Source organism: Octopus bimaculoides, chromosome 1 (genome assembly GCF_001194135.2).
Source record: "Octopus bimaculoides isolate UCB-OBI-ISO-001 chromosome 1, ASM119413v2, whole genome shotgun sequence".
Classification (NCBI taxonomy): Eukaryota; Metazoa; Mollusca; class Cephalopoda; order Octopoda; family Octopodidae; genus Octopus; species Octopus bimaculoides.
This window is the reverse complement of record NC_068981.1, coordinates 199102498-199121780: the sequence shown is the minus strand read 5'-3', so window position 1 is coordinate 199121780 and position 19283 is coordinate 199102498. Positions and strand designations below refer to the sequence as shown.

Below are 19283 nucleotides of genomic sequence, written 5' to 3'. Positions count from 1 at the left end.
CATCCTCAATGCCCTTCAGGGTCAAAGGTAACAAACTGTCTGTATCAGCTGACAACTACAAAGGCCCCTGAAACAATTAGCAAATGCATAACACACAATCACTCATCTGAGACAGAGTTATATATAACCAACAGTTGGAGCTTGGACAGCTTCCAGCTGGCCAGTTCCATGTGAAACCATCCAACCAATGCCAGTCGGGGAAGTGAATGTTAAACAATGATGATGATGATATATAATTATCATTTATCAAAACTGTCAGGTTTCAGTGTTAGCTCTGATAAGGGCTGTATAGGTGGACGCCCTTCTTAATGCCAATCACTTTACACTTTTTTTGTGCCACTGGCATTAGTATGGTTGCCAAGTAACTTGCAAGATGTGAAAAGAACAGGAAAAATCTCCCCCAACAAAGTGCTTGTGTGTGTAAGGGGGTGATATTTGGGAGAGATGGGTAGGAAGGGACTTTTTACCAGGTGTTGAAAGGCTAAAGCATGATTGGGGGACAGAAACAGGTACTCGGCTGCAGGGGAGATACATGGTTGTCTCAAGTGGAAAGGGGAAAATATCATCACCATCATCATCATTTAACATCCGCTTTTCATGCTGGCATGGGTTAAGGTGGTTTCACAGGTAAATTGGTAAGCTACAGGGCTCTCTCAAGCTCCAGTGTCATCTTTTGCATGGTCTCTACAGCTGGATGCCCTTCCTAATGCCAACCACTTTACAGAGTGGACTCGGTGCCTTTTTTTTGTGCCACCAACACAAGTGAGTTTGCCATGTAACTTGTAAGATAGAAAAGAACAGAGGAAAAGGAAAAACGAAAAGCCCCTACTACTAGGAAGCATTCAGGAGGTGGAGGTGGATGGCTTTATGCCAGGGGTTGAAAGGCTAAAGTATGATAGAGGGGCAAGCACAGGTGTCTTGTTATAGAGGGGATAAACATGGCTGAGGGAGATGAAAGGAAAATAGTGATGGAGTGCCAGAACAAGCTCTCAAGAGGGGGAGGATATGGATAGGGGGTGATGGGAGGGGATGAGAGAGTATGTGAGTACTCATCAGAGGGCAAGGGGGAGGGGGTAAAAGCAGGTGGAAGTAGAGGTTAATGTAATGAGAGATGAACAAGGGTGGGGATGCAGCTGATGGGGGAAACACCAGTATGGGGAGGGGGTAAGATGCGAGATAAGAATGAAATATAGGAGAGGGGAGAGAAAGCAGTGGTCGATGGCACATATACACACCTAACTATAGTGTGTATAGTTACACACAGATATATAGGTATAACTCTATATATAGACCTATCACCTGTGCACCAACTTTGATTGCATCCAAATTCTGTTGACTTTTCATAACACATTTTTCTGTACACCCACTACACTCTCGGAGTGGTTGGCATTAGGAAGGGCATCCAGCTGTAGAAACACTGTCAGATCAGATTAGAGCCTGGTGTGGCCTCCTTGCTTGCCAGTCCTTAGTCAAACCATCCAACCCATGCCAGCATGGAAAACTGACATTAAACGATGATGGTGATGACCACTATTGTTCTATTTTTTTTCAGTCACTGCCATAACTCCAAGTCACCTTCTATCCTGTCTTGAGCTTTCCTATTATGGAACCTTTTCAAACAGGGGCCTCAACAAATGAAGCTTAATGGGATTTTTCCTGCATCCAGTCAACACTTATCATTTGAAATATTTTCAACACATTCTATTATATACTCACACACACACACACATATATATATATATGTGGCTATTTTTCTTTGTACTTTATTCATCACTATTGTCTGAAGATCAGAAGAAATTCCAAATAATTTGAGAAGTTTTCAGTTTCTTATATATATATAATAATAATAATAATATTGGGGATAAAAATCCAAAATTACAGGTAAAAACTCAATTAAAATCAATTTATTAAAAATTAAAATTAAATTAAGTTTCACAGTATTAAATATATATATATATATAGTTTTAGGGAAAAGAACCAAGGTTCATGAACTCATCAATGAAAATCCAGTCACATATAGAAAAATTCATAAGTAAAAGCACAATAAATGAGTATAATATAATACAAAGTAAATATCATAAGATATTTACTTTGTATTCTATTATACTTATATTATACTTATACACACACACACACACACACACACACACACACACACATATAAAAAGAGAGAGAGAGAGATCAGAAACGAAAATTACCATTATTTCCTTTCTTCCCTGCATAATGTCTTTTACATAAAGGTATTTCTAAATAATAATAATAATGACAAAATGAATTAGCAGAAAGATTTGAACAAAACTAAAACTGCAATCATGAAAACTCTGAAAAGCATAAATATTTTGTTAAGAACAAAAGAAAGAAATTCTTCAGAATACTCTTTTTTATTTTGAGGAAATATTAACAGAAAAGAAAAAAATATCCCTTGAAAATGTATCAGTGGCACAGTTTTTGCATCTCATTATATTATGAAGATGCTGAATAATTAAATCCAATTTACATAAACAATATATGAAAAAGTAGTCAAGTTGAAAAGTGGCTAGGAAAGAGCTTTGCTTGTGGCTACACACTTATATCTCTCCTTATTTCACAAGGGAGATATTTCATTTTGAGCAAACAACAGAGACAACCTTACACTTGAGGTCAGCAGCCCAGAGACAACAACCCTATGATCAAAAGCATTCCATCCATCCATCATCATCTTGGTCTCTGACTCCAGGAATCAGTCTTCAGGACATTTTTTTTTTTCTGTGTTAAAACATTAGCTTTTTGCAGAATGTAGTGATGGCCTCTGTTGGAAAATACTTTATTCTGGTTCTTGTGCTTTCACATCAGCCAGAGGTGTCCAGATGAGCAAAACATCAAAAAGCAATACACTATCAATATCTTTACAGTGTGGTTTTATCAGAAATTTATTGCTGATATTGTAACCATAGGTCAGCCTTGATCAAGCCAGCTTATAAACAAAACGGGTTGTAGCCATACACCAAGCAGTCTCTTTTCCCATTTGTAATCTACAAAAGACTTGACTATGCAATATGGGCTGGGTTTTTTCTTTCATTTTTTTAATGGTAGCATTGAGGGAAGTTTGGCTGTTAATTTTTGCAGGTTGAGTGATGACATAGAGGCTGCCTTGTTGGTTGAAGACTTATTGTGACTTAATTAAAGACATTTATAAGAAACACTGCAAGACAAGGAATGCAGAAACAACCTAAGAGATATTTTCACTGTGTGTGTGTGTGTGTGTATGCATGAGAGAGAGAGAGAGAGAGAGAGAGAGAAAGAGAGAGAGAAAGAGAGAGAGAGAGAGAGAAAGAGAGAGAGAGAGAGAGAGAGAGAGAGATAGTGTGTGTTTGTTTAACCAGAGGATTTCTATGGTGTTTTTGAATACAGCAGCTGACAAAGACATTGTTACACGACTTATGTCACAGCACCTTGTGTCATGAAAGAATATTTTATGGAGAAAAATCCATTTTATAAAAACTAGTTTTACTGAATTTAAACAAGACAAAACTATCATTTAAGACATTGGTCTCAGGAAGGATTAGACCTGAATATCAAATCTTTTGTAATGGTTTACAAAAACCTGTCAGGTTAGTGTCTCTGTTGAAATATATGAAGACCACTGCTTCGTTGTTTATGTCAAATGAACCCTGGCGGTTTATAAAAGAATTCCACATCTGTGTTGGGGTAGCAGTACTTTAATAGATTCTATTGTATAAACTAGGTAAGTAGGTTAAAAGAACAGTTGAAGACCCTTATGGTGACCGATTTCATTTCCAATCATGTTCAGCTGATGTTTCAGGATAGATTGAAATCAGGGCAAATACTGGCCCCACCTGCCCTACAGATCAAAACATCCCAAAACATATCAATATATACCAAGCTACAGTCTAAAAATGGATTCTATACAGGGATATATATAGATCACAAAATACAGAACTTCAATATTAGCAATATTAAATAGAAAACTTTAAAATGTAACTAAGAATCAATAATAAAATTCACTTAAAACTGATGGAAACAAATTTCAATGAATTTAAAACATTCAGAACATGTGACACACACAACAAAGAAAAATAAATATTTTGAAGAAGTCTAATGACAATATTTCTAATATTAAAGAGAAATATTCATCATCATCGTTTAACGTCTGCTTTCCATGCTAGCATGGGTTGGACGATTTGACTGAGGACTGGCGAACCAGATGGCTGCACCAGTCTCTAATCTGATTTGGTAGAGTTTCTACAGCTGGATGCCCTTCCTAATGCCAACCACTCCGAGAGTGTAGTGGGTGCTTTTTACGTGCCACCGGCATGAGGGCCAGTCAGGCGGAACTGGCAACGGCTACGCTCAAATGTTGTTTTATATGTGCCACCTGCACAGGAGCCAGTCCAGCGGCACTGGCAACGGCCTCGCTCAAATGTTTTTTCACATGCCACCGGAAGAAGTGCCAGTAAGGTAATGCTGGTAACGACCACGCTCAAATGGTGCTATTTACGTGCCACTGGCACGGAAGCCAGACAGCTGCTCTGGCAATGATCACGCTCGGATGGTGTTCTTTGCGCCCCACTGGCACGGGTGCCAGTCAACGAATTTGGTTCATTATTATTATTATTATTATTATTGAAGATATTGCACAGTATCCAATATTGTGATGCAGATTGAAGAATTGTGTGTCTTCCGAGGATTTGTAGTCTGTCAAGGCACAACATACACCTCAGACAGACAGTACTTTACATGGTATGCATGCAGCTCCGAGTAATGCTGATTTTTGCAATACATCTAGATTGCATAACTGACATATAAAAAGCACTGTTCAAATGCTGGGCCTCAGTGCTTGAGAAGAAGACTTGTCAAGCCAAGTGAGATCAAAGCCAATACCAGTGTTGCGTAATTGGCAGCCATGTAAAAAAGGTGTAAAACATTGGTTGGTGTTAGGAAGAGCATCCAGTCATAGAAACCCTGACCATATCAAATTGGAACCTGGTGCAAACCTCCCCTACCACCACCTTACCAGTTTTCAGTCAAACCATCCAACCCATGCCAGCATGGAGAAACAGACATTTATGATTATTATTATTCTTATTACTTTATTTGCAGAATGGCAAGCTGCCTATGTTCTGAGTTCAAGTTCTGCCAAGGTTAACTTTGTGTTTCATCCTTTTGGGGACAAGAAAAAATAAACCAGTTAAATACTGGGGTCAAAGTAATTGACACTACTCTCCACACGAAATTTCAGCCCTTGTACCCAGCAGTAGAAAGGGTCATTATTTAATCCAATGTTAAATCTATAACACAAAAGTGGAAAAGTGTCAAAATTCATAAAATTCTAGAATGTCTTGCATAAAACTTCCTGATATCGAACTTTTATTTTTCTTTGAATTGGTTTTTAGCTAATCGAGTGTGGCCATGCTGGAATACAGTGTCAAAAGGTTTTAGTCAAATATATTGGAACCTTATTTAATACAATACCTGACTTACATGTTTTGACACATCTTGTACAGGTGTACACACGTACACGTACACACACACACACACACACACACACACACACACACACACACAAGCATAAAATGTGGATGTAAAACAATTATGAAGATACATTATTTATGTTTGACAGATATGCCCACGGGTATATGGCATAGTGGCTAAGAGTGTGGGCTACTAACCCCAAGATTCCGAGTTCGATTCCAGGCAGTGACCTGAATAATAATGATAATGAAGATGTTACCTACACACATGCACAACGAACTTCCATAGTTTTCATCAACCAAATTCCATTCTGAAGACCTGAGGTTATAGAAGACACCTACTCAAGAAATCACATAATGGGAGTGAACTCAGCACCACATGGTTAGGAAAGGAATTTCTTAACGACCTGATGAAGCAACATATGGCAACAGGCGTATGGCGTAGTAGTTAAGAGCGCAGGCTACTAACCCCAAGATTCCGAGTTCAATTCCAGGCAGTGACCTGAATAATAACAACAACAACTTTGAAAAAAACAAAATCTTAGGAATGAGAACCCATGTCCAAAATTTTCCCAAGACACCTGATGAAGGCTGGAGGGTATATCAGCCAAAACGTTGTGTTAACCACAAACAAGATGAGGACAAATATCCGTCAAGTGTAAATAGTGTGTTTAAATTATTCTTATATAATTTCAAGATAACTATTGGAAACTCATTCACTCCCATACACCACCACAAGATAAATACAAGCAAGACACACAAACATGACAAATATAAGATGGAAAATCTCCTTCCTCAAACCAATTTCAAAATGTAATTCAAGAAATCATATTGTAAATAAAATGTTAACAAAGACAAAAAAATTAAAGAAAAACAATGCACTTTTTTGTTGATATTTGTTCATAATTTTAAACCTTTACAATGATCTTTAAAAAAAAATAAAAAAATATGTTATTATGTATTTAAATATTAAATTTGACGAGGAAGAAATCATGATTTCACCAATGATTTGTGATTAGTCTTTTGTTGAATATACACAGCAAATGTGTGTGTGTGTTTCCCTTCATTATATTTTATTATGGCTACAGTTTAACAAGGAGTGACCATAAATTTTAAACTGAATTTTTCTGTAAATTCAAAACATCAAGTTCTTTGCAAAAAAGAAATCTTAAAAGCTGTGACAGTACACTCTGCATGTGAAGACATATCTGCTGCATCAGCATCATCATTTAATGTCCATTTTCCTTGCTGGCATGGATTGGACGGTTCAACAGGAACTGGCAAATCAGAAAATTGCATCAAGCTCTGCTGACTGCTTTAGTATGGTTCCCATGGTTGGATGCCCTTCCTAATAATGCCAACCACATTTACAGAGTGTGGAACGAGTGCTTTTTCCATGGTACCATCAGCAGTGAGGTTACCAAGACAATCCCTAATCCTTCCCAGTAGCATTGAGGAATGGAAAAGCATCTTGCGTTGGAAGAGAAATATTGCAATCTCAAATGGAGAGAAAGAAAGCAGAGAAAAATGGTGAGGAGGGGGGGGTCATACACCCAAGTTACAGTGAGGGGTGTGTAGTGAAGTGGACCAGGGATTGGAGAGGGTGAGTGAGTTCACTGAAAGGAAAGTGGGAGCTAGTGGTGGGGGTGAGAATTTAATGAGTAGGGGAGAGGGAGAGGGTGTTAGGAGGATATGTTGTGGGGGGAAGGATTTAACAGGAACACATTGTGCAGGTAGGTATGTGAGGGGGGAATGGAGGTGAGTACAGTGGTGGTGAGCATAAGTGAGGGAAGGTAGGTTGGTGGGGAAGTAGGGACATGGGCACAAACGACACATTTTTACTTTTGGCTGTAATTTAGCTGAGCAGATTTTCTCAACTACAGCAGCAAATCACCAGTTGTTTCAATCCTTTATCATCTCCATCTGTGAGACTCAAAATCTGAAGATCATTTCTCACCACTTCACCCCACATCTTCCTGGGTCTACCCTTTCTACAAGTTCCTTCCACTATTACAGACCAGCACTTCTTTATGCAGCTCTCCTCTTCCATACTAGTGTAGGCTTCTCTCTTGCATCCTTCATCTGATGCCTCATATCCAGTTTTTCTCTCAAAACAGTTACCATTTGTCGTATGTGCACACTGATATCATACACTCAACAGAGCATGCTGGCTTCATTTCTTTCAAGCCTTCACATGTTCTCTGCAGTCACAGCCTATGTTTCACTAACATGTAGCAATGCTGTTTGTATATATGCAAGGGAGGGGCCCTTCTTTACCAACAAAGGTAGTAACTCTGAACTTTGCCCAGTCAGTTTTATTCAAGACCTGGGATGAGGTGGTCAAGCATGACCTTCGAACGTTGGGCCTCAGAGGCAATGACAAAAGACTGAGACCTCTGGAGGTATGCTGTGACTGAGAAGACCCGACAAATAAAGTGAGTTCATGGCTGTAACCTTCACCAGTGTCGCATAACCAACCCACTCAAAAGTACCTTGGGTCATAGGGTGACATGCCGTGCTTGAAGAGACCTATTGAGTCAAGTACATCAACATGAACAGCAATATCAAGATCACATCAAATGGAAATTGTAGTTGTGAGGCACGTAAAAAGCACCCACTACACTCTTGGAGTGGTTGGCATTAGGAAGGGCATCCAGCTGTAGAAACACTGTCAGATCAGATTGGGGCCAAGTGCAGCCTCCTGGCTTCCCAGACCCCAGTTGAATCGTCCAACCCATGCCAGCATGGAAAACGGCCGTTAAATGATGATGATGATGATGATGATGATGGAAACTATCTACTACCTCTAAGGATTTCCTTGGCCATTTGATGAAGTTTTCTTTCCTGTACATTCTTAGTGTTTATTGCAGCTGCACACCTGCCACATACAAAGTCTACAGCAGAGGAAATGCAAAGATGAGAAAAAGATTAACAGAGGAAGTAGTGTTTGTATGCGGCAGATATGCTGCTGTCTCACTGCATGGACAGTGTTGTACTCTTTGTCAATAATGCTTCACACAAACTCAGATAAACACCAGATTAAGGAGTGCACAGGCTTGAGACAGACATTAATGCTTTATTACTGAGGTGTGACCTACAAACAAATGAGCTGTAAAAACACCTTGCCGTATTTGAATACTGAGATTCCTGTTCATTTAAGCCAAGGTGGACATAACCATTTGACAAAAATGAGATTGATAACATAATTACTAGGCGAAATGCTGGGGTCAATATAACCATCTAAAATTGCTGGAAAATATATTTTATACTCAGCACTGTTAATGGCATTTGTCTAATCAATAGTATTGATGAGAGAGAGAGAGAAAGGAGCAATAGTCTGTCATTATTGCTGTTTCAGGTTAAATATATAAAAGCTGTGTTATTGATTTAGGTTAAACCCCAGTGGGACATGAATAAAGTTTCCACACCTGAACTAGATTGACTGCTCAAGTTCACTGATTCTTTCATTTCATAAATACAGACTGGCTTAATGGCAGGTGCAAACTAAAAATAGTTACAGGTGAAACAGAAAAGTTATTGAATTTAGTTTCCTAATCATCGTAATTCAAATACCTTCTTCATTGTTTTCATAATTTAAAAAAAAAAAGAACCCACTGGCCCCATTTTTGTGCTCTTTGTTCTGTTTGCACAAAAGACCCATCGTGTGTATGTGTCTGTGTATGTGTGTTTGTGTATATGTGTGTGTTTGTGTGTGTATGATAGCATCTCTTTACCTTGACACTGCAAGATAGTTGTAAACAAATAACCATCACACAAAAGATGCCCTTCCTTTCCAATCAACAGTGAAAACATGTCTGGTCATGAGGGGGAAGCATGTTACCTTGCTTGCAAGCAGGTGACGGTTGGCAACAGAAAGAGCATCCTGCTGTATAAAATCTGCTTTAATGAATTCAGTCTGACCCACGAAAGCATAGAAAAGTAAATGTTAAAATGATGATGATGATGATGAGAAAGAACCAAACCAATTTCAGGTAAATTTTTAGCATTTATGAAAAAACAAACAAACTAGCAAAGCATGCATGGTTGTGTAGTAAGAAGTTTGCTTCCCAACAACATGGTTCCAGGTTCAGTCCCACTGCATAGCACTTTGAACAAGTGTCTTCTATTATAGCCTAGGGCAAACCAAAGCCTTGTGTGTGGATTTGGTAAACAGAGACTGAAAGAAGCTTTTGTAACAGTTTGGAAAAAGAGATCGGTAGAATAAGTACCAGGCTTAAATGAAAAATAAATCCTGGGGCTGATTCATTTGACTAAAATTCCTGAAGGTGGCGCCCCAGCATGGCTACAGTCTTCAAGGAAAAGATAAAATATAATTAGCATGAAAATCTTGTTTAAACACTTTAAAAACTGGATGTATGTTTGGGAGCCTGGCCCAGAAATTGGGCCCTTTGTTTGTTTGTTTTGTAGATAAGTGGTAGGAGTAGGTAGATATTGCTGAAAGTATTGTACTAACTGTACATATTGGCATGTCCTTTATCATAAGGGACCAGCTGCTTCCAGAATACGAAGACGATATTTTCGAGAGGAGTTCCATTGCACTTATTGGTCTCACAAAGGTAACGGACTTCCAACAAAGCTATTCTCAATTCATATGCAACAAGGCTGCTTACACAAATACTAACAACTTTCACGTGTAAAGAAATTAGCTTTTAACACACACGTACACACCCACGCATACAGGTGCACACACACACATAGATAAATAAATAAAATAAACTGTATCCTGGAGAAACTGAACACACAAAACGTATTTTGAGGAAAAACAGATTTGAAAAGTTGACCATTTCTTTCCTGATGCACTCTTTGCCATTGTTTTTGCTCTGAAAGTGACTTTGAGGATGATTCTATAAACCGTTTAATGGTTCATTTCTGACAAATAAACCAAATTCAACAACTAAGAGCAGTTTTTATTAAATACATTTCAAAATAGTAAAATTAAACAATTATAAAATCTTTGGCCATGCTGGAGCACAAACTTGGAGGGTTTTTAGTTGAATATATCAACCCTAGTACTCAGTTTTTTTTTTTTGCTTCTTTTTAGAACCTGGTACTTATTTTATCAGTCACTTTTGTCAAACTGCTAAGTTACAGGAACATAAACACACCACCATTGGTTGCCAAGCAGTGGGGGGGGGGGAGACACAAAGACACACACAATAGACTTCTTTCAGTTTTTGTCTACTACAGCTAGTCACAAGGCTTTGGTTGGCCTGAGGCTATAGCAGAAGACACTTGCTCAAGGCACCATGCAGTGGGACTGAACCTGGAACCATGTGGTTGGGGAGTAAGTTTCTTACCACACAGTGATGCCTGTACCTGACTGAAAAATTTTTTTTAAATAGCAAAATGGAAATTAAAAAACAATTCTAAGTAAACCAATGCAGTCCAGCATGGCCACAGCTTCCTGCCAGGAACCAATAAAACTGTTTTATCTGACAAGTTGGAACTTGGCAAGATTATTTGAAAAGCTTTTGAGAATTAGAGGAGACGAATTATATTATTAAATATTTACCCCTTCCAAGCAGAGGGTTTTTTGCCTTTCTTGTCTTGCAAGGTATTTGGTGACCCTCTCAGTGATGGTGCCATATAAAAAGCACTTAGTACACTCTGTAAAATGGTTGGCATTGGGAAGGGCATCCAGCTGTAGAAACTATGCCAAAACATGATGACCCCTGATATAGCTCCCAGCCTTGTCAGCCCCTGTCAACCATCCAACTCATGCCAGCATGGCAAACGAATGATGATAATGATGTGTTTTACTATAATTAATTAGAAGAGTTTCATTTCTAAGACTGCTGTGTACTTGCTGTTTAGAGACTGCAGTTTGAAGAATTCTTTGATCCTCTGTCGAATAAATGCTGTGGTGCAGACCATTTTGATTTTTTTCTTCTACTGTGGTAGGATATTTCAAAAATACATATAGAAACTGTAACTATGGAGACTTAGACTCTGTACTACAATAACCCAAAATAGTGAAGCTCTGCTACTGTTAAGTATGGAGTGGCAAAATATTTCCTACTTACATTTCTTTTTTTTTTTTTGCCACACCCTGTATAATTGCCTGTAAATATGGTGATGTAAGAACACTAGATTGAGATTGTGTAGCTGTGGCATTCTTAGTGTGAAATAAATGAAAGGCAAAAGAGTGATGGATCTAGTAAGGTAATACAAATGGAATGGAAATGGATCTATATACATCCACACGCATATGTAAAGATGCCATGTTTTGTGAGAGAAGAACTTACTGATTCATTGATTGATCTACATTGAGAAATACTATTGATTTAAAAATCAATGATGAAAATTAAAAGAAATAATGTTATAACAAAAAATATAAAATGATTTTTGAATGAAAAAGAAAGCAATAAGTTATATAATGTATAGTAATTTATCTTTTAAATTTTATTTATTTTCTTAAAAATCAGTAAAACAAAAATCAAAAATTAAGCAAAAATTTTGCTACAGTTTATTTTGATAAAATTCCAAAAATGAAAGAATGTATTTTTTATTTCTAATTGCAAAGAGATCTACCGCTTTCCAAAGGTAACACATAGAAATGGAGTTTGGTACTGAACAGAAATTATGGCCAGATTTTAAGGCCTCAATTAATTGATGGTTTCCTCATTATCGCTTTATGTTTGCACCAGTTATGCGAGAGAGTTAAATCAATGGATCAGAATAATTAGCCATGTCAGATTGAAAGTTAAGAAACACTTTTAATGGCATTTACAGGCCATCAATTAAAACTGATCTAGAGAAGTTAAATTCATGCAAGAAAAAAAAAAACTTAGTTGTGTTTACAAATAGGAATTACATTTATAAATCCTTATAAATCTATCTTCACATTTTGTCAATCCTATCTTACTATTAACAAATCCTCTTCAAGCCTCAACAACTGGTATCTCAGTAGAGAGGTCAGGTGAGACTCATAATGGATTTCTGCTCGCACATCTGGAAGGTTGGTGCAGCTATTTGATGCACAGGCAGCGTAGACAGCAGCTGAAAGAAGGATATGCAACTGTCACGGAGACAAGTCATTTGCTGACCCACACATGGGCCATGTATTCTGACCACCAGAACTGGCTGATTTGGTGCCACCTCCATTCCTCACCCAGGGTCAGTTCATCCACCCCTACATTAACCACTACACTCAGTCCTTTTTCCTCACAATGTTTGCTCCTTGGAATTTCCTACCGACCCATGTTTTTTGCTGCAGCTGGTAATGTGCAACTATTGAAAGAGAAACAGCAGCTATATTGATATTATTGGTCTTGGACAACTTGTAAAACCCCTTCCAAATCACAAAATTATGAAATAAAGAAACAATACTGAGGTATAAGTTAAAAAGGGAAAAATCCCATGGAGCTAAAGAAGAGGGCTGTTTATAACTATGGCCGTCATGGTTGGCAAGGTCAGAAAAACTGACCAGTGAAAAGAACTGACCAGTTTGTTTTCATAAGATAACATAATATCCAGAGTAAGATTCTAAGTTTACAGAGAAAATATAAAGTTTAAAAGTTATGACCTGGATGTTTATGATAATGGTGCCAGGATAAGAATCAGCCATTCCGCTCAGCCACACAGTTTCTAAATAACTCACATCTCACACCAACCTTTCATCAATCACTTCTCTCAAGAATTCAAATACAATGTACAAGAGAGTTGTTTCCAATGGCATTGCTGCCCGACACTAGGAAACATCACATTATGTTAGCTGGTCTAAGTGTCCAACAAAGGAAATGGTCACCATGACCCACTGGAAATAGCAGCCAAATTTCTCATAAATTGCATCCTGCTATCTTAAATTTGTAAATAACATGAAAATACATCGGAGAGTCTACTCGTATAGATACAAAAAATCAAAACACACACACAATATAACATTTTGCATTGAAATTTGCTAGGGTTGACTTTGCCTTTCATCCTTTTGGGGTCGATAAATTAAGTACCAGTTGAACACTGAAGATGTAATTGACTGACCCCTTCCCTCAAAATTTCAGGCTTTGAGCTTAGAGTAAGCTAAGAGAAAACTGTTTACAGGGGGGCTGTTTTTGTTCTCATTTGTACAATAGATCAAGTTCTTCATTTGCTCCACATGTTCACCTCCATTGAAACATTTCTGACAAAATGATTCAACAGCTGTTAACATTGTAATGTTTTACATTGTAATATAAATTTCCGTGTAAGCATTGATCTGAAATGTGGGAATGAGTTGGGATGACATTTTAATGAGTAATAGGATTAAGTTAGAATATTTGATTAATCAATCCCCCACCGCCGCCAACCCCATTAACTGATGTATGTTATGTTGGTTTAATGTTCCTCATACAAACCATGTAGATTAAATCGATCAAATGTGTTCAAAGGTTGTTGTTAACAGAAATCTATATTCCCAAAACAATATCTTCCCTGAAGGAAAAACTGGTTTCCAAATAATAATTCTTAATTGATTATCAGCAATAAATCCCCACCTCCCTGCATTCCACACAAGTAACATTAAAAGTGGAATGAAACAAAACGGCTTAGGATGCCATTGTATCGGCATGTCAAAGGCAGACGAGTTCCTTGACAGCCAATAGGGGCAATATCCTGTGAGCAGATGGGAACCGAATTTACCAAACATTGAGAAACACTTCAATACAGAAGTTAGACTAATATCCAATTCTATACAAGAGAATTAGGGTTCAGAAAGTTCAAAGCCAAATGGGTTGAAAGATTTAAGTGCCATAATAGCAGAAATGCCATTCTAACAACTTGACATCACACACACACACACATCCATCCATCCATCCATCCATCTATATATATATATATATATATATATATATATATCGTAGTTGTGGCCAATGCCAATGCTGCTGGTGGCATGTAAAAAGCACCATTCGAGTACGGTCAATGTCAGTGCCACCTGATTGACCCCTGTGGCAGTGGCATTTAAAAAGCACTCACTACTCTCAGAGTGGTTGGCTTTAGGAAGGGCATCCAGCTGTACAAACATTGCCAGATCAGATTGCAGCCTGGTGTGGCCTCCTGGCTTGCCAGACCTCAGTTAAACTGTCCAACCCATGCCAGCATGGAAAGCGGACATTAAATGATGATGATGAATGATGACGCTGATATATAAAATGGACTCTCTTATTGAGGTTTCAGCAATTTCTTGCTGAACAACCACACAGGTGATTTGTTTATAATGATCAAATGTTTGTGTACACATAAGCTCACAGCCTCCATCAAATCAACATTACCTGTACAGTTGCACCATGTACCACATGTCAAATGGTGAAATGATTGCAGAGCAATGTGAAGTGAAGTGAAGTGCTTTGTTGAAGAACACAACACAATGCCCAGTCTAGGAATCAAGCCCATGATCTCACCATCTCAAGTGCAACACCCTAACCACTAGGCTATGCTCCTTCATATATATATATATATATACATGGAAGTTTAGAATGAAACTGATGATGTTAGGCTGCTACATTGGTGTGAATGGAGTCGATCTGTGGAGAGATCACAAGCAACATTGAACCTGATATAACAAAATTTCTGGAACTCCATGATGTAAATTCTATTGCTATAAGTAAGGCAAATATTTAGAAAGTTGAAATATCTTTCTAAATAAGGTTCAACTTCCAACTGGAGTTGGACAACAGTTTGTTAGACAGTGAGAAAGAATTAAAAAACTTAAATGTAGAGGACAGCTGGACGATCGCAAATCTCTGGGGTTGAAACAGAGCCCCAAACAAGCAGTAAGTGACACGGAACTAAATAGAGCCGTGTAAAGAGTGAAGTGACGGGATTGGAAGGAAGAAAGAAAGTAACAACACCAGGTGTAAATAAATAAATAAATTTTAAAAAAGTATTATAGGCATTTTTAGCCAAGAAGGAATGAGAGGGTTAGTTAATGTGATGAAGGTTAAGGTGAGATCCTAAATATTTTGTACTGTAACCACTTTACAAAGAAATCAGACTCTTGTTAAAGAATATTATGAGATAAGACATTTAAAACAATTCAAGTCAGTGATGGTAGAAGACAGGCTCAGAGAAGTGTCACTCAGTGAGATTGACCAAATAAGAATATATGTTGAATAATGAGTGACAACTTGAAATGGAACCAAAAGGTGATTCCAACTATAAAGATTTCTAAACCCTTGACAGTTTGTAGACAATGCAGGTTGGTAGATTGACAAGATACTGCAGTTATAATTAATGTTAGAATAATTAAAATGTACTGAATGAAATTTAGGATTGAAAAAGTAAACCGAGAAAGTCTTTGTACTTACTTTGTTCAGGAGGTGTGACATGATATTCCCTGTTGTTTACTATAAGCCAGAATTCAGATTTTAAAAGATTATTTATTGATGTGGATTTTGCAACTTTAATTCCCTCTGTAAGTAAATAAAAAATAAAATAAATAAATAAAATAAAACAAATTGGTTTGAAGCAAGCAAAGATAACAACAGGAAATGATGAGAACACACACATACAGACGTCTATATTTTATATCAATAGGGTTAAAATCCAAGATGCATTGTCTTGAAGCACAGCTGTTTATTTCACTTTTTCAAATCTGAATGTAGATGTGATATTTGTGTGAGGTATGCATAAAAGTTAAAAATACTAGAAAATATTTTCTTCAGAATAATAATTTCAAAACACAAGATTGGAACATTTTTTGCTATCATTTGATTCTCAGCCTGAAGAATTTGTAATAGAAGATATCTTGCATGTTTTCTAATATATGTACAATTTTGTAATTCCTACTAGCAAATGAAACATGTGTAATGGTGAATAAATAATGCCAAAAAGTTTTCCAATCTCCTGTTTTGATATATACATAAGATGGCTTCTCTTGTCATGAATAACAAATGAGGGCTCAGTAAAATAAAGTGTTAATCATGTCCTATGGACATGAATGTGTCTCTTGAGGTCTGCTGGTGCCTTGCAAACTTTTTGGCAAATGAAACAAGTTGAGGACTCAATTTGCTTGAGTGCTTGTAGATCATTTACTCTGAGTTTTTTTGAGTGGAGGGGCAAGGCCTGCTTTGCTTCCTGCTCCAAAACCAGAATGACAGGTAAGGTTTCCATTTAGAGGAGCAGTCTTTTGCCAGCATGCCTTCATGCTTGCAAGAAGTTGGTCCCGAAGCTGGAATTAACTTTGCTCAAATCTTTGAACTAAGGAGAAGCAGGACTGGTGCCAGGTCCTGTGTTCTGATGCTTTGATTTCCCTGGAAGAAAAGGAAATGTTGTATCACTTCAGATTGTCTTTTAGTTTGTCTTTGAAGCACAAGAACAGCCTTCCAACTGACCTTCCTGTTGGGAATTGGCCAACTAAGTTTTAATGTTCTAGATCATTTCTGCTGTTTACAGCAGTGCTTGGAAGGAAGGTGTGTAGCATGTGATCACTACATTCTCCACGAAAGAGAAAGTTGAGCAGAGAATCTGCATCAGATTTTGCCAAAAGCTTGGTGATAGCTGCTCAGAGGCCTACACAAAGTTTTCAAGAAGTTTCCATTGTTCTCGACACAATCAAGTAGAAGGAGATCTTGTGCAACAGAAACCTGAGTGTCTTTTTGGTCAGCTGAAAGCAGTTTTGGCTCAAACTTGACAGATATGCGTCTCATACCCAAATCTTCAGTGATAATGGACTGAAGTGAACCGTAACTAATCTGCACATCCTCTGATAACTCACGGATGGTGATTTGATGATTTCTCCTCACAGCTGTATGCACATCTGCGATATTTTTCTCAGTTTTGTTGGTTGTGGGTCTCATCAATATCAAAGTTTTTTTCAGCCATCTTGGAAACGTCTGAACCACTTGTGCACGGCTCCTACACTCCTCTCCATACAATTTCTGCAACTTTGTGTAGGCCTCTGAGCAGGTATTGCCATGACAACTTTCCCTGTCATGGCCAATGTGGCAATCACACACTACACACCTTTCTTCCAAGCACTGCTGTAAACAGTGAGCTAGAATGTTAAAACCTAGTGCACATGCACAGCAGAGTTCATGGTCAATCTTTGCCAAGCAGCTTCACTGTGTGTGTTAGCTTGTTACTATGGCAACTATATATGTTTATAAACGTGTGCATCTCCCTCTACACACACACACACACACACATATATATATATACACACACACACACGCACATATATATACACACACACACATCACATAATGTAAAATGTTTAAGAAATATATTTATTCATTTGATATATTTTCTTTTAACAGTTATCATTTTGCTATCAAATGAAGTGGTGTCAGACTTCAACTGAAAATGAAATTCTAAGAAAATTTCCAAACTTATCTTTGAGATTAAGAGAGAGGTTTTAATTTACAGCAATTACTTTAATCCAGAATAGTGGCCACCATTATAGATGCTAGCAAATAGCAAATATAATGAATATTGTTAATTAACGAAGAGAAGATATTAACCGAGTCTGCAGGTTATGCTTTTGCAGTTCAGTTTTAGAAAAACCAAACAAAAGAATAAAAAAAAAAAAATTTTTTGAAACAGAAAATGGAAAAAGAATTAAAATGGAAGTTAGAATTTTTGTGGAAATGAAGAATGGATGAAACAAATAGAGAGAAGGAATGGTAATGAGATCATGATGGTGGTTGTTTAACCACATCTCTGATCACACTGACTGATAAGCAGAGGCATTCCAACCATAACTATCCAGTATTACAGCCAAACAACTTTGTGCCCCTAACACTACATTGTTAGCCATCGTATTTTGCCTTTAACAGTTGTAGAGTGTGATTTGAAGAAGATTTGATTGTTATTTCTAGCAGGTCAAGCAACCATTGAGAGGTCTCCCTCTTTGACTTCAACCTACACCTTGAGAAAAGGAAAGAATATCGTGGAATCTAGCAGTGAATGTATAAAACAGCACAGGAGATAACCCTTACAATGGCTTCATAGTTTGGCATGATGTCAGCAATTTCAGGGTAAGGGTAACTCGATTACATTGACCCTCAGTGCACAACTGGTACTTATTTTATCAGTATCAAAAGGATGAAAGGCAATGTTGACTTCAGTGGAATTTGAACTCAGAAGAAATTCCATTATATAACTGTTAATATTGTAAATATCTTAGTTCCATTATAGACCCCATTATATAACTGGTTGTAATATAGGCTTCCTTCATAACTCATACTTCCCATGCTCCAATACTGTAATCACTTTGATCCTTCTAGCACCTCTTCACTCCTTTCAAAAACTAATAAAAATCTCCACAGCTTTTTCCCTAAGATGCTCTGTAAACCCTTAAAATTGCTTGTGATATTTCCAAATAATTTTCTTTTCAAATACCACAATTCTAAAAGCCCAGTAACATCACTTTAGTGACATCATCTCCATCAATCATATCCACTACACTATTTACAAACTCTGCAATGCATTATATATATATATCTATATATTAATAATAATAATATGATAACAAAAGAATGAATGAGACCTCGATATTATGTAAAACAGAGGAATTTATCTATAAAGAGAATATGTGACAATTAGTTTTATTATGACAATCAATTAATTGTCACATATTATATTTATAGATATATATCTATATATAGAGAGAGAATTCACAAAAAAAAACCAAAAGATGAAGACAGGTGGTGTAGAAAACAAACACATGTATTAGTATAACGCTCGGGAAGTGAAAAAGTCTTTAATGTTTTGAGCCTATGCTCTTCCACAGAAAGGAACACAGAAAGAAATAAGGAGAGAAACACAGATATATATACATATATATATATATATATCATCATCATCATCATCATCGTT

General features: G+C 37.3%; 1 protein-coding gene across 4 annotated transcripts in view; it reads right to left on the bottom strand.

The window, feature by feature from the left end:
- LOC106867904 (calcium uniporter protein, mitochondrial) overlaps nucleotides 1-19283 on the bottom strand; it is a 168744-nt gene that overhangs the window by 38024 nt on the left and 111437 nt on the right. For 2 of the 4 annotated variants that reach the window (XM_052973982.1, XM_052973977.1), the window contains 2 exons: nucleotides 15773-15877; nucleotides 2199-2246 (listed from right to left, as the gene is read on the bottom strand). In XM_052973982.1, coding sequence (XP_052829942.1) covers nucleotides 2199-2246; nucleotides 15773-15877 — 153 coding nt within the window. The remainder of the gene's footprint in view (nucleotides 1-2198; nucleotides 2247-15772; nucleotides 15878-19283) is intronic. The other 2 variants (XM_052973989.1, XM_052973985.1) reach the window with 1 other exon arrangement.